At 41.4% G+C, this 20,839-nt stretch overlaps 1 protein-coding gene across 2 annotated transcripts in view; it reads right to left on the reverse strand.

Moving 5' to 3' along the window:
- YWHAZ (tyrosine 3-monooxygenase/tryptophan 5-monooxygenase activation protein zeta) overlaps positions 1-5,355 on the reverse strand; it is a 32,151-nt gene extending 26,796 nt beyond the window's left edge. Inside the window, exons 1-2 of one of the 2 annotated variants that reach the window (XM_004768885.3) lie at positions 5,218-5,355; positions 1,964-2,268 (exon numbers count right to left, since the gene is read on the reverse strand). In XM_004768885.3, the coding sequence (XP_004768942.1) occupies positions 1,964-2,257 (294 nt within the window). In that variant the 5' untranslated portion in view covers positions 2,258-2,268; positions 5,218-5,355. Of the gene's footprint in view, positions 1-1,963; positions 2,269-4,584; positions 4,598-5,217 lie in introns of those variants that run through there. The other variant, XM_004768886.3, reaches the window with a different exon arrangement.
- Positions 5,356-20,839: the final 15,484 nt, after the last annotated feature.

Genomic DNA, 20,839 nt, shown 5'->3' on the forward strand with positions numbered 1-20,839 from the left:
TTATTCAGTAAATACTTGAGTAGATACTTTATGTAAGAAAGCATGAACTACGCAAAGATCACTAACAGAGCAGAACTAAAAGATTAGCTTTTAGATCACTAAAAGACCAAGGCTGGAAGCAAAAATCTGTTTAGCTTTGGTATGGCAAAGGAATTAACCTCATTTATAGATACGCTCAAGGTGGAAATTTCATTTAGACTTAGCAAGAGGCCAGTACTATTCTGAAGAACATGGGAAGTCACCAATAGCAAATCCCCTTAATAATCATATCAACAAAGAAGCTATTTAGAGATTACCTGGTTATTACCATCCACTCACTTTATGCAGTAAATTTTTTTTTTTTTGGATAAGGAAATCAAATGGAAGCAAAATAAAAACTGCTACAGTCTTTGTATTTTGTGTAGGAAAAACATGCAAATACCTACCTGGAATAGCAAAGAAGCTTGTTAGTAAAGAGTAAATGTTACTCATCCCCTTTATTCCTAAAGTTGGCTTTTGTCTTAAATTGTAACTCAAAACAACCAACTCTTTGAAACCAACATAAAAATTATCTGAGAAAATACACCGGAGTGAACAAAATTCAGTAATGTGTACAGTTATTAGTCCATAAAGAGAGCAAGAGAGAAAAATCCAACACATTTTATTATAGAAAGACATATTTTTTGAATTTTAAATATTCTTATTACCTTAGCAAATCACAAGATAAACATGTTATTTAGCCTTAATAAAGACACAGAAAATCCTTTCCCACCTTAGAAATGACTCCTATTCATGTTAAAAAAAAAAAAGAAAAAAACCACAAGACCCCACCCAAGACAGACACTACAAGAGAAGATTTTGTAAGCCCATGTAAAGATAAAAAAATATTTTTCTTTAAAACATAGCTTAAAGGAATTTTCATTTGAGGATAATTCAGGACTTAAAGCTATCCCATTAGTAATTAAAACTTGTGTAAAGGAATCTTATTATCAGCATAACTTAAACAAAAGCCCTAACCCTAAAACCACATCAGAAATAATCCTATATTGCTCATTAAAGTAGCCCTTCCATGAACCAGTTTCAAGTAAGTGTACACCTGGATTTCTACTCTGAGGCCCAGAATCAGTAACCTGTCCAAAAAAAATGAGATACTCAATACTGCCATACTGAGACCCAATGTATGTAACTTGGAAGTCCTACATGTAATCATTTAGTAAAATCACTCCTGAATCATTAAAAAGGAAAAGTATTAATGTATCTATGTTACATGCTAAATGATTGGATCTCCTACCAATTTATCCTGAGATTTAAACTTTTCCAAATAAGAAAGCTATCACTTAAAGAAGATTGATTACAATTAGCTAAAATGCAATGTTCTGTTCTTTTAAGCTTTTTAGAGAAGCAGGGCTTCAACACAGTAGGTACTAACTTCTTAAAATACTGCCTGATTGAACCTAGAAAAATCAAGTTTGTTATTCATTCATAATCTTTGTGTACAAAGTTAACTTCTAACATTTAATGCAGGAAGAGGCAAAAAGCAACTCTGAAGCCATAGTCTTCTGCATAATTAAGTGGCTAAACCAGGGAGAATATTGTATCTATAATGAGTCTCCTATTACATTTTTCTTACATAAAACAAGGTACCTAAAATTCCTGAATCCCCAAATGTACGCTTAAGAAAATGAGCTCTATAACTACTATAAATACCTTAACCACAACTGAAATTGTAATAGTTTTCCAATTAGTACAAAATACACTACCAGTCTTTCTTAGTCTACCTGAACTGATAATCAGTACTGCAGTTATTTTATACCAATTTAACTACAACTGTTTAATACCTTTTAGTAATGACACCCTGAAGATTTCAAAATTTAGAACATTCAATTTTTTAAAGGAAAAGAAAAACCAAAGAAGTTGAAAGTAACACTTGATATTCATTATAGGAGCCTTATTTTATAATGAAGCTAGTCTGAATGATTCTCACCAGTACATCATTGCAGATATCTCTTAGCTCGGTCTCGATTTTCTCTCTGTATTCTCGAGCCATCTGCTGTTTTTTCTCAGCACCTTCCGTCTTTTGCTCAATACTCGAGACGACCCTCCAAGATGACCTACGGGCTCCTACAACATTTTTATAAGCAACTGAGAGAAGATTCCTCTCCTCATTGGATAATTCAGCTCCTTGCTCAGTTACAGACTTCATGCAGGCTGCCATGTCATCATATCGCTCAGCCTGCTCGGCCAGTTTGGCCTTCTGCACCAGCTCATTTTTATCCATGACTGGATGTTCTGCAGGGAAAAAAAGCAGCATTTAGATTTTTCCATCGAAATAAATATACTCAAAATTATACCTTTTGTAAATAAGTTATATTAACACCTCAAACTTAAATGCCCATGGAAGCGTCTTCGCATGAGGAACTGACTGCAGCCTCACAAAAGGATGGCCAGAATGTGGGGGGAAAAGGAGGAAGAGGGCATACTCAACATTCAGGAGTCAAATTTAAATACATTAATATAAAACAAATGAGAAGCAAAACTAAAATTGCACTGCACCATCTTTGTCCAGAAGATTCTAGTTTCACATAAAGCCAAAGCACATTTGGTAATGAGGCTTTCCAACCCTTACCTTACTTGGCCAAAATCTCAATTCCAATATCGTAACTGATCCAAAATTAAGTAATTTTTTTTTTGTTTTGTTTTACTGAGAAAGCACTGTCGGCAAACAACATTACAACCTCTACCATACTTCCAGAATCATCATTCAGGTCAGTTTAATGTGATTCAGGTCAGTTTAATGTAATTCATGTATTTTTACTTTAATAATACCTGTTATTCTTGTCAGAAGTGTTTAAGTTTAAATTTTATTGGTATTACCCCCACCCCAAACCCACTGATCTCTGCAACACTTGCCAGCTGAACATGACAATTTTCTGGGAGAATAGATCAAATAGCTTGATTTAAGGCATTCTGAATATAAAACAAGCCCCCACAATCGCTAACAGACCCTAAAGACTCATTACCTGTATCTTGTTATATGCATACATGCTTAACACATACCGAGTCCTACAACTTACCATCACAAACACTAAAATGTATGATATATGAAATGCATCTCTTGTGATCAGTGTTTTCTGTCATTGCTCCAATTTAAATATAAACACTGTTTCTAGCCGTCAAAATTCAATTATCATTCAAGCTGCCTTTACCGTTAACTTCTCACCTAATCCTTTCATTTTTAAGCTCCCTAGACCTTTCTAATTTAAACGTTATGCTTTTCCTTAAAGACCCTTCTGGATGGTGCTAAAACAGCACAGAAAGATACTAAGCCATACACTGATCCAACAGAGTAAGTGATTTTAAAGGTAAGTATACAGTCTGAAGTGCTCTAATAAAGGGTGAACGGAAGAGCCACTGCCACTGTCTAAGAATTATTGACTCTCCAGTATCACATCCTTTAACTTCCTAGGGAAATCCCACAACACTTTTAAAAAAAGCCAAATCGAACAGGGTAAAGACGTAATCAGCTAGCTTATTTGTGAGGTATACCGTGTCAATGCAAAACTATTTAAAATTTATGATCTCATACCCTCCCCCCACACACCCCTGAAATGACTGATTTTTCCCTTAGGAACTCAAAACGCTCTCAGGTTAATGCTGCTTCTAACGAAAAATTATCAAAACACCAGTACAAAGGTTTCTCTCCCAACCCTTCGGGTACAAGGGGAAGTGCATTTCTCACAGAGTAGTACTCCAAGGCCTCGCCTCTGTATTGCGGAGAGGACTCGCCGCACCCATTTTAACCCTTAGCCGACGAGAGACGCAGACTGAGGTGAAACGAACAAGCACAGACCTTGACTTTTAAAGTGCAAATCCTAGCATGCGCGCTATCCGCAACCACCCCTACTTGGCTCCGCCCAAGTCCCCGATTCTCCCTCTTTGTCATGGCGGATCTGTGTCAAGGAGCCCAACCTACTGCCGAGTGTTAATTCCCCCCACCAGAGCAAGAGGGAGGAGCAGCGCGCCCCCGCCCGAGCCGGGGGAAGGGGGGGGAGCCGCTCGCCCGCCCCGGGGGCAGAGACGCCAGCGCCGCCCGCAGAAGCGGAACCACGACCCGCGGGGCGGCGGACACACCCCATTCTCCCACCCGCGTCTCCTCCGCCACCGGACACCACTGGTGCTCATTTAGGTTGTAGGGACCCGACAGCTGCAGCAGGTGGGGGAGGGGACAAGAGCCACACCCAGGCGAGCTGGGCCACCGCCGGCTGTTACGCTCAGCCTCACCCGCCCCGTGCGTGAGGGGGACACCGTCTAAAAAGCCGACCCTCCCGTTCAAGCCCACCGGGCAGGCGAGCCAGACGCCGGTCCACCGCCTTCCCCCATTCTCTTCTCTATCCCCACCAGGACTCGGAGCCCCCCACTCACCATGAGGTGAGGGGGAGGAAAAAAAGAAAAAAAAACAAGAAAGAAAGAAAGAAAAAAAAAAAACCTGAGCCCCATCCCCCACCCCGCCAAGGAACCCAGGAAATTCGGCCCCAGGTCCCAGGCCAGCCCCACCCCAGAGCCGGCTCCCCCTCGTGCCAGAAACGAGGCCTCGCCCTAGAGTACCTGGCGGGCGCCTCCGGGACGGCCTCGGCTCGCGGCCCGGTCCCCAGGCCCGGCCCTGCTAACGCGCCGCCGCCCGGGTGGGGGAGGGCTGGGTGCCGTCGCCGCAGCGCGGGGCGCGGAGGCTGCGCGGAGCAGCGAGCGGGAGAAGCAGGGGGAGGGGAGGGCCGCGAGGGGAGGGGGCGGCCTCACCTGCGCCACTGCAATGCCCGCAGTCGCCAAGTCATTATCTCGGGCGGGAGCGGGGCGGCGACGAGGAGGGGGCGCGGGTGGGAACCGAACGCGCCCAGAGGAGCCTCGGTCACCCCCGGGAGCCGGCGACCGGGCGGGTCCCCGGGGATCTCGCGTGTGGGCGCCCTTTCCAGCCCGGGGACGGGGGCTGGGAAGGGGCGCTTATCGGGGCCAAGACATCGGTCCGGAAGCAAGTAGCCCTAGGCAGCCGCGAGCCGCCCGCCCGAACCCAGCGGAAAAGCCGCCGCCCGTCTCCGCCTGAGGAGACTCCGCCTCAGCCCAGCGCCGCTACCGCCGGGCGAGCGGGGCTGAGGGGCTGTGGAGCGGGGACGGCCCTTAGGCTTTTGGAAGGTTGGTCTGGGGAAGGAAGGAATGGGACTAGGTGGCGGCGGCCGGGTCCCTTACCTGTGTCCCGAGTGGGTGGCGGCGGACGGACGGGGGCTCAGCAGTCTCCGGGCGGCAGCGGCGAGGCTGAGACTCTGTCCGTAGATCTCGCTGCTCACAGGCTACAGCGGCTCCGCAGACACGGGGTTTCCTCCAATCACCAGCCCCGACAGCAGGGGCACCACACGCACGATGACGTCAAACGCTGCTATGGCAACCGTTGATTGGTGCCCACAGCTCTGGGGGCCCAGTGCAACCGCCGCTCCCTAGCGCGCGCGTCCTGCCCGCCCGCGCTAGAGGGCGAGCGGAGGAGCGTACCACTTCTCCCGCTACCAACGCTCCTCCCCACCCCGCTCAGCTCCCAACTTCTCTGCTCTTGGGAGAGTGAGCCTGGGCAGGAAGCGCCTTCCCTTTTTTTTTTTTTTCTCCTTCCTACCAGTGCCTTCCTACCTCGCCTTCTTGAATTCCCCGCAACCTCTACAGACTCACTCTTCCTCTAAACCAGCAAGGAAATTCCTCCCCACCCCCACCTTAGCTTTCCCTGCGGCCCTCCTGCGCCTGCGCCAGTCACTCCCTCTAGAAGGGGCTCCGGTTCAGCAACATCCGGGACCTTTCACATCCCCCCACCCCCCTCCCCGCGTCTTGACCCGCCCCGCCCTCCGTGCTTCGCGGTGGTAACTGCCTCCTGGGCCGTCCTGGGGCTGCATTACGCGAGTGGCTCCGCGGCTCTGGCATTGTGATCAGGATTTTGGGGGTGGCGGGGGAGGGCGCGGTCAGACGGTCGAGGAGGGGCGGTGTGGCGCGCTACCCCCAGTCCGCCTCACCCCGTCGCCAGGCGGGGCCTACCTGAGCGCGCGGCCCCTCCCTTCCTCCCTTCCGCGGCAGCTTTACCTGCCGGCTGGGGGAAAGCGGCCTGAGACCTTTTAAGGCTCGGAAGAGAGAGTGAGGAGTCTGGCCCCGGAGTGTATGGGCTGAGTGACGGGAAAGTTTTCCAATCGGGGACTCCGGATCCGTGCGCAGTGACAGCTGCGAAGGGGACAATGGGGGCGCGAAGTGGGGGTGAGGTGGGTCGGCTGGGGCGGAGCTGGTGGGAGGTGAGGCCTGGAAGGAGAGGCCGCCGCTTTCAGCTCCCGCGGGGAAACGGCAGCCTTCTTAGACGGAGGGCTCCGGGGATGGTGGAGGCCTGAGCAAAGAACAGGTTGGATCGTTCCTCGTAGATTAGATTTTTCTATCCAAATAAAGCATCCACTGGAAGAGTTCATGTTGCAGTGATTTAAAACATAAAGATCATTACCTGTTTTCTCCTGAAGCAAGGTTTGAGGGGTGTGGTATTTCCCAGGGCCCCCGTTGACCCAGCTGGCAGTGGAGCCAGGAAGAGGGGGAAAGAGGAGCGGAAATTGCAGGTGCCTACCAACGGGCCAGCCTAAAACCGTAGAGCCTCCACCCAGTCAACTTAAGGAAGTTCAGAGAGATACATGCACAGTGTAAAATGCCCCTGCCTCTTCTCCCTTTGAACGTTAGAGCTACGAAAAGATTAGTGACCTGCAAAATCAGTTGCAAAAGTCATCTAGAGTTTATATAGTTAGCAATGAAACCTCAAATCTGTTCCTACCACCTCTTTGCAAACGCCATTTTGGCCTGAGTTTTCCAAAAAATCCTTTTTGAAAATCATTTCCCCCTTATCTCGGTAAGTGTACTCTTTAATGCCCATTCCCTATTTCCCCCATCTCTCCACCTACCTCCCCAATGGTATCTATCAGTTTGTTGTTCTCTGTAGTCAAGAGTATGTTTCTTGGTTTGTCTATTTCTCCCAACATACCTTTATTGAGCACCTACTAGGGGGCCTGCCTAAAGAACAGCTGACAAAGGAGCCTCACTAAAGAGTTCAGCCTCCAGTTGTGCAAAGGACTGAATTTATCAGTGGCGGACACATAAAATCCGTCCTCCCTCTCCCAGCACCTTGTCTGTTCTGTGTGTTCTGTTCCGTTGGATACAGTATTTCTGCCCCAGACCATTCTGCAAATTACGTTTTGCCTGAGGTTCCAGCTGGCATTTAGATAGTAAAGTATAAACCAGGAAGGGAGTTTTCCAGTGACCAGTTCGGTTTCAGGGTGTTTTATTTTTTTCCCAACTTCACATCAGAACAGATTCATACTAGACTTAATTGATCGGGGTTTTATTTCTGAGATGTTAAAGTCCCTGTTCTTTGACTCCCAGGTAAAGTCTTTTCGAGAGTGACTTATTTAAAATAATATTTCACCCCCCCTTTTTTAAGTTGTCTTTGGCTTTGTGCTAAGCATGGCACCTGAAATTTGACAGAAGATAATGTTAGGGCTGGCTCAGTTGGAAGAGCCTATAGCTCTTGATCTCGGAGTCATGAGTTCAAGCCCCACATGGGGTGTACTGATTACTTAAATAAATAAAAAAGATATTAAGTTAAATCTTACTTAAAATGGAAATCGATGTTTCTCTAATCTCAACCTGTGTCTAGATAGAATATTCCCTTTTGTTTTAGAGGAAGTGTAGGGATTTCTATGCATCTATAAATTGTGGACTACTTTAGGAAACAGCTAAATTAGGTGTCCACCTCATGTTTTAAATAGAAAGGCATGTGTGTATGAAACAATAGGAATTACTAGGTTTACATACTCAAGGAATTTGAGCTCATGGAATAAAGGTGTAATGCAGTTGGAGGGAAGCAAGAATAGAGTCACAAAAGTCTCAAGTGGTAAGTATTTTGAGGAATAGGAATATATATGGCAAGGATAATGACAAAAAATAAAGAAGAACTATGAACTTGAACTTGGGAAAAATTACTGGGAGAATTTCATGTAGCCTGACCTATTTTATTTTCTTCACTGCTCAACTTTGTTGCCTGAGTCAATTTACTCAACTTTCTATGCCTTAACTGCCACATCAATAAAATACTGGTAATAAAAACACTTAACTTATTAAGTGGTATTGAGGATTAAATGAAGTTTTATATATATATATATAAGATATAAATATATAATAACTTACATATAAGATATGTCTTTCATAATTATGAGATATGTAAGTAATAATCATATATATTGCTTAGCATCATTCATTGCACAAAGTAATAGAACTATTATTTATTAATAAGTGGACATATCTGATGTCTCTACTGTTCAAAAGGTTATGAAGATAAAATAAATGATATATTTAAGTTGTCTTTAAAAAGTGAGATAAGGGGCACCTGGGTCTTGCTGTCAGTTAAGCACCTGATTCTTAGTTTTGGCTCAGGTCGTGATTTCAGGGTCCTGAGACTGAGCCCCATATTGTGCTCTGCTTAGTATGCAGCCTGCTTGAGATTCTCTCTTCCTCTCCCTCTGCCCCTCCTGGTTGTGTTTTCTCTCTCTCTCTCAAATAAATGAAAATCTCTAAAAAGAAAAAATGAGGTATAAGGATGTTCCCTCCGGAAACAAATCTGTGTTAGTTTATTAGTACTAATGAGAATTAAGGGATGAGGCAGTGAATAGGCTCCACTCATGTACAAGGGACTCTTGTGACCTCTTCATATCTAAGCTATATATTAAAATAAGAGTTCAGGGGAATTTGCACAGGTGCATTATTCAAATTGGAAAAACCACAAAAGATGGGACTGTACTGATGAAGCAACAGTTAGGTGATCTTTTAAGTTTAATTGCCAATCAGTCAGGTTATAGTCTCACTTTAACATTATGATTTTTTTAAAGGATTTTGTTTATTTGACAGAGATCACAAGTAAGCAGAGAGGCAGGTGGGGTGGGGGGACACGGGAGGCTCCCCACTGAGCAGAGAGCCTGATGTGGGGCTCGATCCCAGGACTCTGGGATCATGACCTGAGCCGAAGGCAGAGCTTAACCCACTGAGCCACCCAGGCGCCCCTAACATTATGATTTAATTGGAGAAATGCAGCATAGTGCAGTGGGCCTTGGAATCAGAATTGGGTACAAATCTTGGTTTGTCTATCAGAGCTATGTGACCTTAGGCTACTAAACTGCACATACTAATACTCAATTCCATCAGATTATTGCAAACATTAAGTAAGAAAGGAGAGAGCTGCACATAATACTCTAGATTATGATTATCTATTGTTGGAATAATCTGGAGTTTGTGCCAGAGACAGACTCATCAGCTCTTGACCAAACCCACTGTGCTCTCTCAGAGCCACAGCTGGACTCCATTGTGTCTCTCTTGCTGTTTGGTGTGGCCATGTGAGTGAGCACTGACTAATGGTGTATAACCAAAGCGACGCACTGCACTTGTAGGCCTGTCCCATAAAATCTTCCCATTTGAACCTCTGTTCAGTCCCTGAATAGACCTCTTTCTGCCAACTGAATGGAGAGGATTGCAAGGCTTTAAAGGAAAGTGGGTGTATATATATATAATATATATATATATATATATTATATATATATGGTCAATATATAGATCATTTTAGACTTTATTGAGGGATAAACTTATTTTATCTTTTTAAAATTTTTTAGTAACCTCTATGCCTACTGTGGGAATCAAACTCATGATCCCGAGATGAAGAGTCATGTGCCCCTACTGACTGAGCCAGCTGGGTGCCCCAAGATTACACTTATCTTAATGAGAACTAGTACTATATAGAATTGCTCAATCACTATATTGTACAACCAAAACTAATTTAATACCACATGTTAATTATACTGGAATGAAAATAAAATTTAAAACAATTTACTCTTGATGCCATCCTCATTCCTTTGTCTGTTACTTTAGCTTTTTCTAAAAAAAAAAAAAAATTGTATTTTTTTCAGCCCATACCTTTTATTTATTTTTTTATTTTTTTTTTAAAAGATTTTATTTATTTACTTGAGAGAGAGACAGCGAGAGAGAGCATGAACGAGGAGAAGGTCAGAGAGAGAAGCAGACTCCCCATAGAGCTGGGAGTCCGATGCGGGACTCGATCCCGGGACTCCGGGACCATGACCTGAGCCGAAGGCAGTCGTCCAACCAACTGAGCCACCCAGGCGTCCCATATACCTTTTAAATTCAAGCCTCACAGCCCAGACTCTAGCCCTATGTTCTATGATACTTTGGTCATAGATGGGGTTTTTTGCACAATGATTTAAAAGTCAAAGACATAAGCAAAACCAAGCCAACTGTGAGCTCTCATCTCATAAATTCATTAAGCACTTCATTAAAGAGGTCCCACTGGTTAGGGGTTATGTTGCTCACTGGGGATAAGAATGTGTAGATCATGGTCCCTCCCTAAAAGAGCTCACAGTCTTGGACAGACACAGACATTAAATGCAATTACAGTGAAGGATGGTGAAGTAACGCTATGTGTGTTTGGGGAAATCTGAGCTGTAAGCACCAACTGTCCATAGAAAGGTGAGGAAGATTCCCTGAAAAAACTCACACTAATTCCTATGAATTACTGACTTGATTATCAACAGAGTCTATTTTGCTTTCTGGCCTCCAATGAAATTTTTAATTTCCCAGTGAAATTTTTAGTTTCCTTGCATTCTTTTTTGTTTGTTTGTTTCCTTGCATTCTTAATTGATGGGTCACTATTTGATAGACATCATGGCTCCTCACATTCTATTAAGGACACAGACAGTTTCTAGAGTAATCTTTACCTACAGAAAGTCATTTTCAAATATGTGCCCTTCATTGGAATCTTCAGATAGCGTTCTGTTTCCTTGAACTGTAGAATTTTTGGTCGTTCTTATGTTGTGGTGATGATTGTTTTCCTATTACATGTCAAGGAGGGAAGTGCCTTCCAATCTGAGTTGGCCAACAGATAGATGAAATTTCCTCTGCTTCTCTTTACCATACTCTTGAAAACTGTTGGGTCTGAAGCTGCAGGAGCATGCCAGTACATGCTCCCTTGGCCAAATTCTGGAATCCAGCAGGCGTTTACATTTATCGCCTGCTGAGCAGCCACCACGACAAGATCTTGTCCTGACTCACCGTCCAGTTGTCTGCGATGAGAATTTGCATTGTCAACAATCAGAGCCTCTCCGTGGTTCTTTTTTAATCAGCCGTGATAAATGTAAAAACTGCAAGGATGAATACTGTGGGCTCTCAGTGGGTTTCCACAGGCTGCTTTATCTGCAGCTCCTTATTTCTGGGGCCTAGGCATCACATTCTGTAACCTGCCTCCCCTGCTTCCCTAGCCCTCTGTCCTTTTTTGCCGCCACCTTTGGGGGGTTGTAGACTCCGACGGAGTAACAGTTTGAAGGCTTAACTTCTACCTAACAACTTCGCTCTCCTTTTTTCAAAAAATTTTTTGAATTTAAGTAAGCTTCACACCCAATGTGGGGCATGAACTCACAACCCTGAGATGAAGTGCCCCATGCTCTACCTACTGAGTCAGTCAGGAATGCTTACTCTTCTTTTTCAAGATAAATTATCCATGATAAAGTTTCTAGATTTAGCCTCCTCCAAACTGTAAGTGAAAACTCCTCTTATAAATAGTCAACTCTTATTTTTCAGAAACTCCTTCATGATATTTTAATGGGAAGATGAATTTAGCTTGACACCATTTTTATTATCTTAACCCTCACGTCTCCAGCCAATTGTGTGTATACATGCACACACACACACACTTTTATATATATATATATATTTTTGAAAGAGACAACAAGCCCCAAATGGAGTCACTTGTACTAAGCCCACGTCGCTAAGCCAAGACTTAATCCCTAATATAATTGTATTTTCAGCTTTTCCCAGGAATGCAATCTCAACCAGTGAGTCTGGAATTTCCTGGTCAGTACTCCAGAGGTAATCCACCTGATAGACCCCTGCCATCCCCCAAAAGAAGGTGACCTTGCCTGAAACAACCCACTCTTTGCTTCTAACCCCCTTTTGTTTTGCCCTGCCCCCTCTGCCTATAAAAGTCTTTCATTTTGTAGGGTTCTTTGTATATACCAGATAGGATGCTACACAATTCATGAATTATTGAATAAAGCCAATTGGATCTTTAAAATCTATTCAGTTAAATTGTGTTTCTAAACATATGTATATATATTTTTAACATATATTTTATAGAACTTATTTTTTATTGCAGTTTTACATTCACAGCACGATTGAGAGGAAGGTACAGAGATTTCCCAGATACTCATCCATAGCACAGCCTCTCATGTTGCATGTGCAACTCATGCACAGCCTCCCCGGTTTTCATTTTGCACCAGAGTAGTATATCCGTTAAAATTCCTAGAATTGATTTGTTAAAATTGAATGGTTTATTTTGTCAAAATAAATTCACAAATCATTGTGAACCTGAAGTCCAAATTTTACATCAAGTTTCACTTTTGGCGTTGTACTTTCTGTGGGTTTGGACAAGGTATGATGACATGTATCCACCATTACAGTATCATGCAAATCATCTCATACATACATACACACATACCGTATAGTATCATACAAAAATCTTCTGTTCCACCTGTTCATCTCTCCTTTGTATCCATGTCAACCACTGATCTTTATATTGTCTCCATAGTTTTGTCTTTTCTATGGTGTCATAGAGTTGCAGTCATGGAGTATCTAAACTTTGCTCATTGACTTCTTCCCTTAGTAATATGCATTTCACATTCCTCCATGTCTTTTCATAGCTTTCCTTCCTAGCTTTTGATTTCGTTTTAGTGCTGAATAATGTTCCATTGTCTGGACTACCAGTTTATTTATTTGTTTCTAGGTTTTGCCAATTATAAATAAAGCTCATCTGCTTTGGAGAAATACTAAGGAACACGATTGCTGGATTGTATATGAAAGTATGTTTTGGTTTCATATAAAAACTGCCAAACTGTCCTCCACAGATACTGTATTATCTTGCATTCCCACCAGCAATGAATGAGAGTCCCTGTTGCTCCACATCCTTGTCAGCATTTGGTGTTGTCAGGGTTCTGGATTTTGGCCATTCTAATAGGTATGTAGTGGCAGCTCCTCGTTGTTATTGGTGTTATTTTTCCTCACCGTTTGAATTTGCATTTCCCTGATGAGATATGATATGGAACATCTTATATACTTATTTGTCATCTGTAGATCTTCTTTGGTGAGGTGTCTGTGAAGTCTTTGGTCCACTTTTCAATCTGGTTTTTTGTTTTCTCATTGTTGAGTTTTAAGAGCTCTTTGTATATTTTTGGATAGCAGTCCTTTATCATATATGTCTTTTGTAAATATTTTCTCTTGTATGTGGCTTGTCTTCTAATTCTCTTGACCTGTTAAATTTTTTAAGGTATCATAGTTTTTATATTTTGTAAAATCAAAGGTAAAGACTTTAATTTGATGTTAAGTATTAGAACAGCTTTTGGAAGTCACCACTGAGATTAGTGGTAATCTGAGATGAAGGTACTGGTTTATAATACATACCAGGAATTTTGTCTACATTCAGGAGTCATTTCATATGAGAGGTACTTATATGTACAAAAAAAAAAAAAGAAAGAAAGAAAAAAGAAAAAGGAAAAAAAGACAGGTACTACCATACCTGCTTGTTCAGTCGAGCTTGTCACCAGGTGACAATGGCTTGAGGAAGGTAAAGGCAGCTGGGAGCTCACAGTTTCAAAAGTGCATAATTTACAATTCAGAAGTGATCAGTGGCAATCATGGAGTAAGAGGTCAGAAAAAGAATTTGTTCCTTTCTGGCATGTATTTCAGTCTTGGAGTACCCAAGAATAAGCAAAGGGAACATTTGGAATTCATTAAGGATTTAAAATACAATAAGAATGCATACATATCAGAAGGCACTTAAAAAAAAAAATCCCCCCTCTAGTAAAACAGGCATCTGGAAAAGGAATCAAGGGCAAAGTGAATTTCTGGCAGTTTTCCCAGGCCCTGATATAAAATTTTTCCTGGACCTAAGAGCAGAATTTCTGTTTTCTAGTTTTCCTGGTCTTCCTCTGGGCAATTGCTCTCGACTTGAAATTATTTTTAGGAGTTCACACACTTTCTTGGCCATGAAATCCTCAGGAATCCCTGAAACATTTCAATATTTCAGCAACTTGATAAGAAATTTATATCAAACCCCCTCTCTAGGACGTAAGATGGTTATTCTGGGTGAGTCAGATGTGTGTTTTTGACATGACTAACTTTCATACAGTTAATGCCTCACTTATTTGTTAAACATTGATTTTTTTCAGTCAGGCTAATACATAGTTGTAAGTTTCAGGCTTGAACAATTAAAAAAAGGATAAATAACAACTAGAGGCACATTTGAATTAGTAAGTGATCAGTGAAAGGAAAGGACACAGGCATATAACATTTCTCTAAACCACCAGTTGTTAAAAGATCTATCTAAGCAGTTTATAAGAAGAGGTCACCTTCCTTTGGTGACTCTTCCTATCACAGCAGCACAGGCAGCAAGAGCTTATGCATACGAGCAGCATAAATAAGTTAAAATATATAAATATATCAGCTAGGCAGCATCTGTGGCTACAAGAGGGTAGGGATTAAAAAAAAAAAAAGGCTTGATTATTTTCTTAGAGTAAATTGAGAGTCAGAGGTCAGGGAGAAGTGGGTGTTGCACTTGACCAAGAATAAAGGGAATGTTAAACACAGGGAAAACACCTGATGTCTTCTGCATAGCCAGAAAGAAGAGCATGTTCTATTATGAGGCCTTGACTATGATATCCTACTGTTCTCCTTTGCTGAAAATTCTCAAAGGACTTTCTAGAAGGGCAAGTAAATATTATTGGAACCAGGAGATTCTGGAATATGGTGAAATGTGCAAGATGACCATGGATCACTTTCATCATCTTTGGGAAAACAGAACACCATCGATGGATCTGGGTTCTGGAAAGACCACAGTTATTCTTTTTATTCTTCCATTGATTTTTTTTTTTGTCACAAAGCAATGATTTTTTTTTAAATTTATTAACATATAATGTATTATTTGCCCCAGGGGTACAGGTCTGTGAATCATCAGGCTTACACATTTCATAGCACTCACCATAGCACATATCCTCCCCAATGTCCATCACCCAGACACCCCATCCCTTCCACCCTCCTGCACTCCAGCAACCCTCAATTTGTTTCCTGAGATTAAGAGTCTCTTATGGTTTGTATCCCTCTCTGGTTTCATCTTGTTTCATTTTTTTATCTCTTTCCCTATGATCCTCTGCCTTGTTTCTCAAATTCCACATAACAGCGAGATTATATGATAATTATCTTTCTCTGATTGACTTATTTTGCTTAGCATATTACCCTCTAGTTCCAACCACATCATTGCAAATGGCAAGATTTTATTTTTTTGATGGCTGCATAATATTCCATTGTATACATATACCACATCTTCTTTTTCCATTCTTCTGTTGATGGACATCCAGATTCTTTACATAATCTGGCTACAAGAAGGTAGGGATTAAACACAGTTGCTATTCTGGCTATTGGCTATTGACTACTGTGGACATTGCTGCTATAAACATTGGCGTGCATGTGCCCCTTTCAATCACTATATTTGTATCTTTGGGGTAAATACCCAGTGGTGCAATTGCTGGGTCGTAGGGTAGCTCTATTTTCAACTTTATGGGGAACCTCTATACTGTTTTCCAGAGTGGCTGCACCAGCCTGGATTCCAACCAACAGTGTAGGAGGGTTCTCCTTTCTCTGCATCCTCGCCAACATTTGTCATTTCCTGACTTGTTAATTTTAGCCATTCTGGCTGGTGTGAGGTGGTATCTCACTGAAGTTTTGATCTGTATTTCCTTGATGCTGAGTGATGTTGAGCACTTTTTCATGTGTCTGTTTGGCCATTTGGATGTCTTCTTGCAGAAAATGTCTGTTTATGTCCTCTGCCTATTTCTTGATTGGATTATTTGTTCTTTGGGTGTTGAGTTTGATAAGTTCTTTATAGATTTTGGATACTAGCCCTTTATCTTATATGTCATTTGCAAATATCTTCTCCCATTCTGTCGGTTGTCTTTTGGTTTTGTGGACTGTTGCCTTTGCTGTGCAGAACCTTTTTATCGTGATGAAGTCCCAAAAGTTCACTTTTGCCCCTCTTCCCTTGCTTTTGGTGATGTGTCTAGGAAGAAGTTGCTGTGACTGAGGTCGAAGAGGTTGCTGCCTGTGTTCTTCTCAAGGATTTTGATGGATTCCTATCTCACATTGAGGTCTTTCATCCATTTTGCATCTATTTTTGTGTGTGGTGTAAGGAAATGGCCCAGTTTCATTCTTCTGCATATGGCTGTCCAATTTTCCCCAGCACCATTTGTTGAAGAGACTCTTTTCCCCACAGGACATTCTTTCCTATTTTGTGGAAGACTAGTTGAGCATAGAGTTGAGGGTCTACTTCTGGGCTCTCTATTCTGTTCCATTGATCTGTGTGTCTGTTTTTGTATCAGTACCATACTGTCTTGATGATTACAGCTTTGTAGTAGAGCTTGAAGTCTGGAATTGTGATGCCTCCACCTTTGTTTTCAACATTCCTCAGGCTATTCAGGGTCTTTTCTGGTTCCATATAAATTTTAGGATTATTTGTTCCATTTCTTTGAAATAAAGGTGATGGTATTTTGATAAGGATTGCATTAAATGTGTAGATTGCTCTAGGTAGCATAGACATTTTCACATTATTTGTTCTTCCAATCCATGAGCATGGAACGTTTTTTCCATTTCTTTGCCTTCCTTAATTTCTTTCATGAGTAGTCTATAGTGTTCTGGGTACAAATTTTTTGCCTCTTTGGTTATATTTATTCCTAGGTATCTTATGGTTTGGGGTGCAGTTGTAAATGGGATTGACTCCTTAATTTCTCTTTCTTCTGTCTTGTTGTTGCTGTATAGAAATGAACCAATTTTTGTGCATCAATTTTATATCCTGCCACTTTACTGAATTTTTATATGCATTCTAGCAGTTTTGGTGTGGAGTCTTTTTGGTTTTCCACATAAAGTATCATATCATCTGCAAAGAGTGAGAGTTTGACTTCTTTGCCAATTCGGATGACTTTTGTTTCTTTTTGTTGTCTGATTGCTGAGGCTAGGACTTCTAGTACTATGTTGAATAGCAGTGGTGATAGTGGACATCCCTGCCATGTTCCTGACCTTAGGGGAAAAGCTCTCAGTTTTTCCCCATTGAGAATCATATTCGCTGTGTGTTTTCATAGATGGCTTTTATGATATTGAGGTATGTACCCTCTATGCCTACTCTGTGAAGAGTTTTAATCAAGAAAGGATGCTATTTAAAATCTAATTAGTTTGATATAAGGATTGCTACCCCAGCTTTCTTTTGATGTACATTAGCATGGTAAATGGTTTTCCACCCCCTCACTTTGGGTCCAAAATGAGTCTCTTACAGACAGCATATCGATGGGTCTTGTTTTTTTATCCAATCTGATACCCTGTGTCTTTTGATTGGGGGCATTTAGCCCATTTACATTCAGGATAACTATTGAAAGATATGAATTTAGTGCCATTGTATTGCCTGTAAGGTGACTGTTACTGTATATTGTCTCCGTTCCTTTCTGATCTATGTTACTTTTAGACTCTCTCTTTGCTTAGAGGACCCCTTTCAATAATTCTTGTAGGGCTGGTTTGGTGATCACAGATTCTTAGTTTTTGTTGGTCCTGGACTAGCACAGATTCTTGAAAAAGGAAAGTATTTCTGTGTTATTTCCATGTTTATTGAATGAATGACACTTCAGTTAGTAAGTGTTGGGTTTAGATTTTTATAGAAAAAGTGTATTTCTTGTTCAGAGCTTTCAAGATGATAGAGGCTTGAGAACCTTTGAAGAAGAAAATGTAAATGTAGCCTGTGGGAGAGTCTGAAAGTTTTCTCCAATATACCTTCCTCCTTTTTTCTTAGCAATAGCAATGCAGTTTCTAATATATATCTGGGCACAGTGTTACCTGGAATAAAGATCATACTTCTCACAGCCCACTCACCAAGGTGGGCCTTGTAAATTAATTGATGGCCAAGAAGTGGAAGGAGAGATTTCAGATGAGACTCTTGGCAAGTGTCCATAAAGGAAAAGGATGACCACTGCTTTGTCCCTTCTCTTTCCTAATGATCAGAATGTAAACCCAGGGATGGTTCAGGCAGCCAACCTGGACCAAGCTGGAATTCTAAGGAAAGGGAACATCAAAGCACAAGTGGCTTGGGGCTCTCACAACTTATGAGAATTGGGGTACTAGCCCTAATCCACATTTTAGTTGTTAATGACTAGACCCTTATGTCATTTAAGTCCCTATTAATTTGGGGTTTATATCATTTAAGTCATACCTAATCCTTACCAATAATGGTATAAGTAGCCCTAAAATGGTTATCTATTTTGTATACTTGTCATGGATGCTATGACTCAAAGTCTCAAAGTTGAGGTCTTTTTTTTTTTTTTTTTTTTTTTTTTTTTTTTTTTTTTTTTTTTTTTTTACTATAGATGTCCAATTGATCTAGAACCATTTTTTGGAAAGTCTGTCCTTCTTCCGTTGAATTTCTTTTATTTTTTAAGATTTTATTTATTTATTTGGCAGACAGAGATCACAAGTAGGCAGAGAGGCAGGCAGAGAGAGAGGGAAGCAGGCTCCCCACTGAGCAGAGAGCCCAATGCGGGGCTCCATCCCAGAACGCTGAGATCATAACCTGAGCCGAAGGCAAAGGCTCAACCCACTGAGCCACTCAGGTGCCCCCTTCCATTGAATTTCTTTAGCAGTTTTGCCAAAAATCAGTTGGGCATTATTAGCGCTGGTCTATATAGTTCATTCTTTTTATTACTGAATAGTATCCCATGTATGGACATACTGAAGGTCTTTATCCATTCACTGGATATTGGACATTCAGCTATTTTTTTTTGTTTGTTGTTGCTTTTGTTTTTGGCTATTATGAATAAAGCTGCTGTGAACACATACCAGTTTTTACATGGACATATGCTTTTTTTTCTTTTGGATAAATATCTAAGAATGGGATTGAGGGATTGTGATAAGTATATGTTTGATTTTATAAGAAACTACCATACTGGGGCACCTGGGTAGCTTAGTGGGTTAAAGCCTTTGCCTTCAGCTCAGGTCATGAGGATTGAGCCCCCGCACTGGGCTCTCTGCTCAGCAGGGAGCCTGCTTCCCTTCCTCTCTCTCTGCCTGCCTCTCTGCCTACTTGTGATCGCTGTCTGTCAAATGAATAAATAAAATCTTAAAAAAGAAGAAAAGAAACGAAACTGCCATACTGTTTTCCAATTTTATATCCCCACAAGCAATATATAAGAGCTCCAATTGTTCTACATCCTGTCAGCACTTAATACTATTGGTCTCTGATAATAGCCACTCTACTGGGTGTGTAGTGCTATCTCCTTGTGGTTTTAAAATGCATTTCCCTAATGACAAACGATGTTGGGCATTTTTTCAAGTATTTACTTGCCATTTGTGTAACTTTTATTTTTCCTCATTTTTAAATTTTTTTTTTTTTTGGTCTTACTGGTTATGTGTCTAAAAAACACCAAGTAAGTGTTTTGAGGAAGCGTACCTTCAAAGGAATCTTGAAGTACTTCTTCCCAGGTTCTAAAGATTTTAGGTCTTACAAAAAACAAAATGTTGCCCCTCATTAAAAGAGAGAGAGAGAGAGAAGTATTGTAATTTATCTGGTACATATATTTGGATTTCCATGTACAGTACTAAGTTGTTTAAAGAAGGGTATATAATCGAATAACTGAAAAACATAGAGTGCTTACTGCTCATTCATTGATGAGTTAAAATAAACATGATATTTTGGTGGTCAAACTGCTAACTACATGTTGAAGGAATTAACTTATTTAAGCCAGTGTTTTAGGATTTTAGTGAATAACTTTTCTTAGTAATTTTTCCAGCCCCTCCCAAAGGTAATCATTCCTTCTTCTAACTTTGAAAAGCTTCTCTATTTTGCAAAAAATGTGCCTTGATGCATGCCTCTTCTAGAAATGGCAGTAAGTGCCACAAATCCAGAAAGTAAGGCACTTGAGAGGGAGGGAGGACAGTGGGCTCTCCCATCTTGCTTTTCATTTCAATCCAGTAGATTAAAAACTGGCAGTAGACTTGAGACCAGGGTCCACCAGGCACTACAAGATCTATGATGCCAATACAAGTTAATCACACTGTAAAATGTGTTAACATACCGACTACAACAGAGGGCAATTCCTCTACTTTCACTGCTATCAATCAACCATTACAGCATATTTCACTAAAATAAAGGAGAATTCTGTAGCAAGAAGCCCTTTGGTAGCGAAATGTGCCACCTCAAAGATAGTAAGCTTCCCACCATTGGAAATGTTCCCACAAATGTTGTGTGACATCTGACAGGAATGATGTGGAAGTCTGCAATTTATTACATTGTTTAAAATATCATAATTTGGGGGTCCCTTGGTGGTTCAGTGGGTTAAAGTCTCTGCCTTCGGCTCAGGTCATGATCTCAGGGTCTTGGGATCAGTGCTTACATCGGGCTCTCCACTCAGCAGGGAGCCTGCTTCCCCCTCTCTCTCTGTCTCCCCCTCTGCCTACTTGTGATCTCTCTCTGTCTGTCAAATAAATAAATAAAAATCTTTTTAAAAATTTCATAATTTTATTTATAGATTGATTTGATTGATCACAATTCTTAGAGGCAATTGGCATAGTAGGGAGATTGGGGTGTAGAGGACCTTGCCCCCTCTCTGAACTTCTGATCCTTGGTTTCTTCATCTATAAAATGGAGATAATCATATCAGAATAACATGAAAAT

This window comes from Mustela putorius, unplaced genomic scaffold (genome assembly GCF_011764305.1).
Source record: "Mustela putorius furo isolate JIRA1106 unplaced genomic scaffold, ASM1176430v1.1 tig00000228_pilon_pilon_pilon, whole genome shotgun sequence".
Lineage (NCBI taxonomy): Eukaryota > Metazoa > Chordata > Mammalia > Carnivora > Mustelidae > Mustela > Mustela putorius.